Source organism: Phalaenopsis equestris, unplaced genomic scaffold (genome assembly GCF_001263595.1).
Source record: "Phalaenopsis equestris unplaced genomic scaffold, ASM126359v1 Scaffold000002, whole genome shotgun sequence".
In the NCBI taxonomy this organism is placed as follows: domain Eukaryota; kingdom Viridiplantae; phylum Streptophyta; class Magnoliopsida; order Asparagales; family Orchidaceae; genus Phalaenopsis; species Phalaenopsis equestris.
Window position 1 is genome coordinate 45,101,226 of NW_018164444.1, and position 12,161 is coordinate 45,113,386.

General features: G+C 35.7%; 1 protein-coding gene across 1 annotated transcript in view; it reads left to right on the plus strand.

The window, feature by feature from the left end:
• The window catches only part of LOC110024942 (zinc finger CCCH domain-containing protein 4-like), a 110,926-nt gene that overhangs the window by 37,424 nt on the left and 61,341 nt on the right, over positions 1-12,161 (plus strand). The window contains 2 exon segments of the mRNA XM_020725144.1: positions 173-320; positions 2,837-3,151. Coding sequence (XP_020580803.1) covers positions 173-320; positions 2,837-3,151 — 463 coding nt within the window.

Sequence of the window (12,161 nt, forward strand, 5' to 3'; positions counted from 1 at the left end):
TATGTATGTATATATATGTATGTATATATGTATGTATGTATATATATATATAGATAGATAGACAGATATATATTTTGCTGATTTAATTTGCCTCAAGTAATCCCTGTAATTGTTTTCCCCTAAGACGTGGGATAATCTTCTAGGCAGCATTGAGTGATATCTTTTTTCCCAGGGTGGTATTGATGTCTGCTACAGCTGATATTTCAAGATATAGAGATTACTTCAAAGATCTTGGTAGGGGTGAAAGGGTTGAAGTGATTGCAATTCCGTCTGCTCCTCGAGATGGGTTATTTCAGAGAAAAGTTCTATATCTGGAACAGGTAACAAATTTTTAATTTGTATATTGGCTCTTCTTCCCTACTAGGAGCTTGACGCGCTCTTCCATCTTAGCGTTCTTCCTATTTAAACTTCTTTCATCTGACTTTATTTCATTGTTGTTATCTTGATATCCTTTTATATCTCTATTTGAATTCTCTGCAGATTTCTCCGTGCTGCATATCTACCTTGTCCTCTTTTGCTTTCTTTTGTTTGTTTTTCAGTAAAGTTTCATATCTGACATGACCTGAACTTTCTCACTTGGTTTGTTTTGCTGTTTTCCGCCAACACTACTTTTTAGTACATACACAACTTGTACCATGTTTTCTGTGCATTTTTGTAGCTTTTATCTTATTCTGCAACATGATTCGTCTCACATTTCATTTTTGGTTCTAGTCCTCTGATTATCATGATTTATGAATATGTATTTTCTTAAGACCTTGATGATGTGTTTTGTTTTTTTCGTTGTTTAAAGCATGGTGGTGAAGTTATGGTGCTTTTAAATTTCTATTTAGAATTTTTAAGAAATTGAGTGCGAAAGTATTTAAAATTCATTTTATGCCCCTTTGGAATAATACCTGTATATTAGAATTTCCAAAATATTCTAGTATTAATTGAGTTTTAATGTCTATGACTTAACCTTATTTCACGAGTTAATTAATCGGATTCTCCTCTTTTCCATCTTCTCTTAAAATCACATCCGATCTTGTACCAAATATTTTCATGTACTTTGTTACTGAAGCTTTCTCAATGATGAGTTTATATCCACTGCTGATAGTATCTTTTTAAGCTGTTTTCTTTGCTGGTTTGACAAACTTGTTAATGATGACTCAGATTAGTTTGCATGAAGCACAACATCTATCTATATATATATATATATATATATATTGCCTGATGAGTATCGATTACTAAATTTAGAGCTAAATTTGTTCTAGTAGAGCAAAGTTGATAGAAAGTTTTATGCTTATTCTCAGTGGATGCTTCACATAAAGTAATGATCTGAGCAAAAAATTGTTTGTTTCCATTGGTTGGTTTGTTTAATTTTATTTAGTTTCATAATTTCAGTAGTTTAAGACATGCTTTTGCCAAGGAACCTTGAGAAAATGTGTATTTACTATTTTCTAATATTAAATTGGTCTATTTGATTTGGTATTGAGATTAGATTGGTTTGCTTCTTTGATACCTTAAAGATTAACCCCCTCTAGTTTAGTTTCTGTGCCTCTATTGGTTTGATTTTATATCAAAAGCTCAATTCCTTGGAATATTGAGCCTTTACTTGTCGGGCATATTGTTGTTTGACTATAACAATTTATTGTTTTTTGTTATTCTAGTCATTTGCTCTTTCGGGTTTGTAGTTTGCTTGATGTTGCTGGACTATTTTGCCTTATGTTTTTGCAGCTACTTCTATTGCTGCCAAATTGGCAATTTAGCACTAATGAAATCTATTTTAGCTGGCATTGCTATGCCATGCCACTCGAGCTTTTAGTTTTGACATCACTTGCTATTTTGATCCATTCACAAGATGAAATATTTATTGCTATTGATTTAAATTTACTTTTTTCATGCGGTTTTGGATAAGATTAATATAGAACTTGATGGTTATTTTGAATCAGATTTAGCTAATTTTGTGCCAACCATATCTACTAACCCAGAGATGAGAGTTTGTAAATAGTTGTTTTTAGGCATATAATTGGATATCTTTGATTGAATAATAGTTTGTCTCAGTTTTCAATCTCTTAAATATATGATTCCTTAGAGTTTGGTTCAAATATGGCTACCTAATTACTTGGAAAGTCATCTCTTGTATTGGTATGAGTCTTGAATTTTCTTACTTTGTTAAAGTCTTTCCTTATCCTATTTCTATATATATTATTTTAGTTTTTTTGTGTTCGTGATTTTATTCAAATTGAATGCACAACAACAGGCCTTTATCCCAATATGTGGAGTTGGCTACATGAATCCCTTTTCTCCATCGCGTCTTATTGAATGTCATATTTTCATTTAATTCTAATAAGTTTAAGATCATTTTTATACAATATGCCCAAGTCTTTTTAGGTCTCCCTCTGCCTTTTTTAACATAAATCGAATCTAAAACATCTACTTTCCTAACCCGATCATCAGATGGTCGACTTTGAATACAATTGAAATGTATTCATGCTAATTAAATTATAATAAATGATTAATTTTCATTGTTCGATTCCTTGCTGGTTTATATAAGTTTTTTCTATTGTTGCTTTATCATATGATTTCAAATTCTTATATTTACCGCTTTGTGTTTAAGAGAACGTGTTTTGGCTTATTTAATTGTTTGCAGTCTTTAAATCTTAAATTACCTTACGTAGTTTGTCTATATCCTATCATTCTTGGTATGTTAAAAAAACCTTACCCCAGATCGTTCTTTATCAACTTTTACTTTTAATTGTTTTTGATATGCATACCTTAATGCTTATATATTATGATTACTGATTAGTCAGGGGCTCCTCAAATAGTGATTAGAAGAAGCTAATATCCTGCCAAACAGGTTGCAGAACTTCTTAAAATAAGTCCACAAGCTTTGTCTGATCGATACTGTTCTGGATCAAACCCAGAATATGCTGCTGCTGACCTGAAACCAGAACTTACTGTTCTTATTCATAAGTTAATTTTGTTCATTAATCAAACGGAACCTAATATTGAGAAGAGCCTATTGGTTTTTCTCCCTACTTATCATGCTTTAGAGCAGCAGTGGGTTCTTTTGAGGCCTTTTTGGTCAATTTTCAGAGTTCATATTCTTCATCGTAGTATTGATACTGATCAAGCACTCTTGGCAATGCAAACTTGCAAATCTCACAGGAAGGTATGTTTCTAGTTGTTGCTGCATGTTACTCAATTAGCATTTTTGGAAGTTTCTCTGGAATATTTGTCTTTGTACATTTATTTAATTTCTTGCATGTTACCGCCTACCAGATTTACACATGACGTTTTAATTGAATTAGTATCCTTTGTAAGGAAAAAGAAAACTTGTGATAATGATGATGATCTGCTGTAAATGAATAGTGTCCTTTGTATTTATGGTAGTTTTTTCTCTTGTTTGCTATTATCATTATTTTGTGTTTTACGCTCTTGGGTTGAGTAAAGATCCGAATAAGCTAATGTCACTCTTATAGTCTCAGTGTTCATCTTACCTTCTCTGTGATGAATTTGTTTTTTAAGGATTTTGATGCAACACAATGTTTTAATATATATATATATATAAATTGCAAAGTGAATGGCTCAAAACTTCAAACATTAAAAAAAATAGCCATCTCCAATCACTAGGTTCAAATTCTTTGTCTTAATGTTAATTTTTGTTTCAATTAAATAGGGAGGTCATAAGGTTTAGTCGATCGAACATGGCACCTGAACAACGAGGAATTGGGCTTTTTGAAAGAAAAAAAACATGAGTAATTTTTAGTATATGTTGAATATTTTTGTCAAATTGCATCAACAATAATAGAATAATTTCCATAAATCGTAATTTACATGAAAGTAGTTTGTAAAAAAAAATATGATCGTGAGAATGTAGATTGAAAAAGACGACATATATGAGACTTGCATGTGATTTAACCTCCAATTGAACTAAAAAAAAAAACCCCAATAACGCCCGTGTTACATTTTCAGGCTTTTAAGAAGGGGCGAAATGTGCTTGGGAGAGTTGAGTTTAAGGAATGAAATTGCGAATAGAAATCGAATGAGAGGAAGAAGGAATTCAAAGGGCACCTTCATGCGTGATTTCGAGAGGCTCCATGGCAGGTGATGACGATTGACCGTGAACCTTTTGAAGTTGAATCACTTCAGCTTCCCGAGAAGCAAAGCAGAGAAGTGTGCAATAGAGTTGAGCAATACACGTTGAGTAGGCGAGGGCGGCATTAGCTTGAGTTCGAATATCTGAGACAATAAGGGGCTCATGCGTGTATTTTGAGTTTTGAGGAAGGACTTGTTGAGTGACTCGAAAGTGGAAGAAGAGGCGGACGTATCGTGGGTTAGGCCAAAAATGCAGTACGCAATCGATTGACGCGTGTGAGCTATCTTCGATTTGTAGAGGAGATCAGGCGAGCTACGGCAGAACGAGGTCAACCCTTTCTGCATAAGAACTACTAGCGTCACAACTGAAGGAGAAAAAAATCGTGTCCAAATATGAAACCTCTTAGAAGTTTTAAGATGAAAGAGTTGGGATTTTCATTCTTTGAACTTTTGCGTTAGTTTTTGACCTCAAGATGAATCCCGTGTAGTGGGCCTTCGATGTGTTGACAAAAGTGTGACAGAGATTGATCATTCAAAGATCAAAATCATTCTAGATATAATGCCTTGCAGTGGTTTATCCAGAAACTTGCCAGTAGATGCCAACCATTCTCGGCGCTATCGAGAAAGGATGCTCGTTTTGGTGGGATCCTTGGTTTATGATGGTTTTTTATAGCATCAAGCATTAGTTGATACAACTATTAGTGTTGGCTTCCTCAATTCCTTAAAAGCCTTTTATTCTTTATTTAGTCACTCTCGACGGGTCTTCTGGCTCCCTCCTAGCTCAAGAGAATTCTTTGTACTATCTTAATCGACACCTAATTTTGGTGGAAGATAAGCATCCCACCATAGACAAACATCATCTTGTGTTGACCTCTGGTGTGCGAAATCTCTCATTATATGTTGTCGTACAAGATTCACTTAATCTAATGAATCAATTCATTGCATTATCTTATGAGCCATTCGGCACTGTAAGGCCACTTGGCATGTTGGTTTATGATTCTTCTTCAATTTGATATAACTTTTGTACCTTAGTGGGTTGTCCAAGAGCATGCTCTAGCTAATTTTTTGGCAGCTTATCCTATTCCTGTTTATGGTCCGATCAATGTTGCCTTATGAATGAATATGTGGTGTTCGTTAGGCTTATCTCACTAATAAGTGTAATGAATCCCATTCGCGGACTCATTATCTTTAGACTATGATGATCATTCCTCTTTTTAGCTTTCTATTTTTACTTTAGATGATTTTGTTTGCTTTGATATTGCTAATTCTCAAGATTTTTATGTTTCATACTCACACCATGCTTGTTCGGTGTTAATTTGTTAACCTATTTGTCTTTGTTCATTGGTCCATGTGTCTTCCAAGAATTGTCAAGCCAGACTCCAAAGTTCAGCATCCCATAGAATTGTTGCCAAACCGATGCTTGGATGCTTTGTTTGACTTGAAGACCCTTAGTCCTGTAGGCTTCAAAGACGCCTTACACAAAATTCTTGTAATTTTTTCTGTCATCCTGTTGCACTTAATGTTATGTCACCTTAAAGTCATCAGCTCTCTCAAGCTGACACCCCTCGGAAATGGGCTTAGGGCCAGAGTCTGAGCTCACATATCATTCTTCCAGATTGGTATGGTGTTGATTCTTCAACCACTACCCAAGTCTCTCTGTTCCAAGTTGTTGGCGTCTCAATCACTTTTATATGTGGCCTTATTTGTGAACCTTACTTCTCTTTAGTTCATAAACTATTTTCTTGCATTTTGTATAAGTATGAGGGGGTTTACTTATATGTAGCTAATTCAAATTGTTGATAATACAGTTTCCCTTTGTCTCTATATCTTTGTGTTGTGTTGATTGAATATGTTAGGTGATCTAGTGTGTGAAACTTTGCACGCACAGGTTATGATAGTCCTTGTTTTCATCCCAAATGTCCTCTTTTACTACATTTATTGGTATAACTGAAGACTTATTGTATTAATTGTACTACTTTTTGTGTTGCTTTTGGCTGTTACTTGATAATGTTTAGGTTCTTGTAATTTCTTAAATATACGCTAATTTTTTATCAAATAAATAAAAAATTCTTTGTATTAAATGGGGCTCTTAGCAGTTTATTTTTAATAATAATTTTAAAATCAACATTTGTCGAGGGCATGGTTTGAGCATGGACGTATAGCCTTTGTTTTAGTGTTCAACTAAGCACCTTCAAACCATATCTTTTATGCTTAGTTGATAATGTGAAGTCCCACTTTATTTACTTGGGGAAGAAGAAATGAAGAGCCAGAAGAGGAAATGAGGAAGCCGTAGAATAGAAAGCGAGGAGTTGGGAAGATGACGAAGGGGGATGACGCGAGAAGGGTCGAGAACATGAAAAGATATTTTTGTGTATAAATTGACGCGTAGGAAGATCGACTAAGGCGAAAAATAACTTACCTATGAGTCGAACAATGATTATGCTGCTGGGTTGTGCCACGACTTTGACCAGAGCTCTCATGACGTGCGAAGGTAGAATGGACAGCAAGCTGCTCACGACATTCAATGCTAAGGAAGAAGACAAGTCGAGTGCAAAGAAAGGAAAAGCAAGCCAAACCCTAGGCTTTCAGAGCAGGTGATCGCGGGAAGAAGGTCACAAGCTTCCTATCCTAAGAAGAAGAATCAAACAAGTGAGGCTTTGTGTGCGGATATTGGACCGAGCCGTAGCTTGAGGAAGTATCGTCGTGCTCGAAGAAGAAAAAAGGAGATGAGCAGGTTTCTGTAGCTGTGTTTGCGAATAAATATTAAATTATGAATTTCATATTTATGCTTATTAATAATTGGTTTAATTAAATCAAAGATTAAGTGAGGTAAGTTTGAGAAAACTTTTTAATTTAGAATTATTTCAACTTCTTTTGAAATAATATATATATATATATATATATATAAAAAAACCCCAGGGGCTAATATATTAAAGAAATGTACATATAGGTTGTATAAGATGACCTAAAAGAAGACCCAACTCACACAATACAACACACACAAAAAACCCAAAGAAGCAAATTTACATAAAGATAAAAAACCAAAAATCTACTAAAAGGCGCAAATGTGTTAGGGACGTCCCACTTTAGTTCTTCCTCTGTCTCTGGTTCTCGGAAGAGAGCAAGCTAACAAATTGGTAAGGTGCGTACCATTACCCGAAGTAACCAAAGTATCATGCATCAAATTTCTGAGCTCAAGTATGTCTCTATTCTTCTTCTTCCTCCTGGATATGTAGACCTGCCATTCCTCATCCGAGGATTGATTATTTGATCAATGGATTGGTCCAACGCCGAAGGGCTAATTTTATTGAAATTGAAAAGGTACATAAATGTTGTATGAGAGGATCCAATAAAGGTGCTTGACCCATACGATACATTGACACTAGCATTCTAAAAAAAATAAGACATAGATAAAACTTTAAAATTCAAAACTCGCAGAAAATAAGTTGTTAGGGACGAGCTAGCTTGGTCTTGCCTCTGCCTCTGGTTCTAGGAGCGGAGTCAGCTAACAAATTGCTGAGTGTCGTGCCATCACCTGAAGTTACTAAAGTTTCATCCACTAAATTCCCAAGCTGGAGTGTGCCTCCATTCTTCTTTTCTTCCTAAATGTGTATACCTGTCATTCCTCATCCGAAGACTGACTCATCTGATCAGGGCAGTCAACAGATTGTCGGGCAATGAGAAAAGGATGAGCCCCCAGCTTCTGACTAACAATAACAACATTCTCATTTTGAAGAGATGGTAAACATGTCTCCTCAGCACCTGATTCTTCCTGAGGATGTGGAGCTGTAATACTATATTGATTATCTGACCGAAGAATATCCTTTGGAGGTAAGGATCCTGCAGTATTGTTTTCAACAGTGATAGAGACTAGCATGCTCAAGTCAACCATCTGCCAATACATCAGTCGGAAGAACAAAAACAATATTGTCTTCGGTAGTGGGAGAGGGAAGTGACATCATGTCAACCAGTGTTTCAATAGTTTGTGGAGTGCACTCGGGAGGGGAAGAGGGACAAATATGAAGTGGGGCAGATCCAATAGCATTTTTACTTGGAGGTTTTAGATTCATATGCAACTGATAATATTAAGAAAGAGAGTGTTCAAACATACGACAGTGGGTGCAATAAAGAGGTATTTGTTCAAATTCTGCTTTCTGCCAAAATTCCTGATGCTGTGTGCCAATCCATATCTCTCCCAGAAAAAAAGTAAAGTAATATCCCGTTCTATCAAAATTTTGGCTTCAGAAGGCCGAGTTAGATTCACTGTAGGCATATCCGTTTTGAGAGGTTTACCATATATCATCGCTAAAGCGAAGAAAAGCTTTTGATCGTAAAGGTGGACCTTCAAACCTGGGAAGCGCAACCAAACATGAATGGTAGGAGGTTCAGTACGAGGGTCAAAATCTACCGTCCATTTTAAAACCTTCATCACCTGGTTGTCTATTCGAAGGAGTCTTCTCGCGAACAAATAGATGTAGTCTTCATCATTTGATAATTGAATGAGAATGTGCTGACCATCCAATTTACCAATATTCCGACCCCTTTTCAGCTTCATTTGCTCAAAATCCTTTCGAATAAGCTCAAGTTTAGGGTTTCCATAAAGAAACTTACCTACTAAGAACAGTCGGCAGGGCGCATCTAGGGTGGAGATCTCGGCCTCTGTGAGAAAGATTGCAGGTTTGTTGTTTTTACTGAATGTTTTTTTGAGAAATTCGGTTTGAACCCCAAGAGCAAAAGTATCGTGGTAACGTTGCAGAAACATATTCGAAAGAGGGGTGGGAGCAGGGTTATCACCGGCGAGAGCGGCGACGTAAGAAAGAGACCCTAAGGCCATCACCTTGGCCGGTGTCAGTCACTCTGTGAGGAAATATCGCAAAAGAGGGGTGAGAGAGGCAGAGCGGCAGACGTGAACATAATTGCTACTTTGCGAGCAGAGCAACAGCGCTGCCGCCAGACCGAGACGACGTGAGGACTACGAAGGAGGCGTCGTGGACAGACGAGGACGTCGTCTGGAAAGAAATGCGAAAACTCGAGCCCGCCTCGTCGTGTGGAAAGAAATGTGACGACGCGAGCCTGTCACCAGAAAGCACAGCAACAGCACGACGATGCAAGTACCAACGCTGACGAAGACGAAGTAGGGAAATAGAAACACGAGAGAGAACCATGTAGCCGAAAGCTAAGGTTTGCCATGAGGCGAAACCCAAGCAAAGGAGAACGACGACATCCGTGTGTATATATATATATATATATTGAATTATTTAAAGCTTAGAGTTTTGATTATTCAAAAGTGTTGAAACTAGATCTGTAACAATTTCGTGTGTTGTTATTTCTTATTAAGACATTCTATAGATAATGCACCTTAAAAAAAGAGTCAATCTCTATGCAGTGTCATGTAATATGAACAACTTTACTCATTAATCCAATCTTAGTTAAATAAATAATGATCAACAATTGTCAATACTTTCATATTCACTCGTATACATATATACATACATATAAATATAAATATAAATGCAAACACACATGTATAATATTAAATAAAGATAACTATAGAATAAATAAAAGTCAAGATGTTAAAATTTGAATGGATTAGTATAAATTAAATCGAATAATTGAGCATAAATTAATCACTTAAGTATTTCAATATTTTATATGTGTCAAATTAAACAAGTCAAATGTCATGATCCGACCTGGAGCTTGGAATTAACTAAAATGGGTACAAACCGTCAAACAGTGAGAATTAAGATTTTTCTATTTATTTTCTATTACCAGTTATTAATAAATGAAAGAACAACTAATCAATTTAAATTTGAATAGTATATTTTAAATTATCTCATTACTGGTTGTCTGACTTTTATAAATATTTTCTCTTATATCGTTCATCTTTTAATCAATTAAATTAACCTGAAAAATTAGTTTAAAAATAACAGTAAGTTAAACAAGTCAGTGAATACTCATACTTTTAAACCTATAATAATACAAGGGAAAATAAAACAAAATGCACGCCAATTAAACTTTTTAATAATCGATATAAACATTTGAGGCTATTCAATGATCTTACCGTATCAACAACATATATATATATATATATGTCATTTTATATCTGTACAATCGTGATACTAGAGTTGACCTAAATTACGCCACTAAAATACAAATATTATTGCTGACTCTAAAGGAGGTTACAATGTAGACTCAGGTAAAGAGAACAACCACCCAAAACAACAATATAGATTAAAAACAAAGACACAACACAACAAGGATGACACAAACAAACATGACGAGCATGAAATCCAGAGTGGAGTTTGGAGAGCTGCGCCTTGCTGTGAAAGGTTGACAACATGTTATAGGGAGGGAGAAGTTGGACTGCGGCTGCTTGGGTGGTGGGAGATTGTACGGCGGTCTGCAAGGGTGCAAGGGGGAGTCTGGGAGCTGTTGGGGATGCTGGCGTCAGGGAGCAGGTGCGGGAAGAAGGCCGACCCAAAGAATGTTGAGTAGGGGTATTGGGGCTGCTAGGAGGAGCTGAGGGACTGTTGGATGTGCAGGAGACGGGGAACAACAATAGGGTTGTTGGACAGGTGGTTTGTTGGGAGCAGTTAGATGCAGGAAAACAAGGTAGACTTTTGGAAGTGGGTCAGCTGAGTGTTGAGAGGAATTCTGGGCAGGTTGGCTGTAAGATTGGGTTGTTCAGGAAGGGCGACTAAGTGTTGGAATGAAGTTTGGGGAGCTGCGGGCCTTGCTGGGAGAAGGCTGACAGCAGGTTGGATGGAGGACAACAGTCGACAGTTGTTAGGGAAGAGGTGCGATGGCCCGCTGTAGAGCTAGGAAACGGTTGGAAAACAACATCACGAAGAAAGGATAGATGACTATCTTGTCGGGGTCGAGTTACAGCCGGAGCACCACCCAGACCTTTGGAGACGATCACCCCGAACGAGGGACATCCAAAGCACTATCTTGACATTAGATACAACCATCGAAGGAAAAACTTCAAGGTAAAACTTGAATTCAAATATCAAAACAGGACCCCCTAAGTCTAAATATGTCATCTTCTATTTATAATGAGGCTAGGACTTTGTTTTAGATAATACTTATAATAAGAAAGAAGAATCAAATCAGGATTTCAGATTTAGGAAAGATGAATAAAATATTTAGAAATTATGATTTGGAAATTCAGTTTAGGAACGTGATTATAATGGACATTTTAGATTTATGAAAGAGGAATAAACTATTCAGAAAGTCTGATTTGGAAATTCAGTTTAGAAAAGGGATTATAATGAAAATTTTAGATTTTGGAAAGATGAATAAAAATATTTAGAAATTTTTATTTGGATAAACTTATACTGGGAAGGTGTTAAGAAGGAAAGAGGGTAAGGGGAGAGAAGGGAAAGGGAGGAGAGACAACCCTCTCCCTTTGATGACCGGTCTGTCCTCCATAGTCCCTGTGTCAAACCATCACCATCTTATCGTTTAAAAATTGGACCACTTGTGGTACTTCAATATCAATATATTTTTTTTTATTTATGTGTACGGGTACCTTAGCATTTCCCCACTAGTACTATAAAAGTGTGACTCTATTATAATCAGTCATGCACATTCAAACAGTCAATATAAACATATCATTTATTTGCCCATCGCATTCAATTCAATATATTATATATAACGTACACCAAATGCACGATAATAAGTAACTACGAACATTATAATAATATGACCAATAAATTAAAGAGCGTATAATTCAAAATAAAGCTTATACAAGTGTCATTATCTACTAATGCAAAATAGTAGATAAGAAAAAAATATTACCATAGATTAAAGGTGCGGGTACTAACCTCAATACCGTATGATACTATAATAAAGCCATCTCTTTATGATATTAATAAAGTAACGCTAAGATACTCGTGCATGAAAATAGAAAATGATATTGATATTGACGTACTTTAAGTGTTATAATTTTCAAATGGTAATTCTATGACGATTTTACATGTATAGAATGATATAAATATGTTATTCATATAGAAAGCTTCATTAAATAACATCATACACACACACACATAGATATGTATATGTATATATATATATATATATAT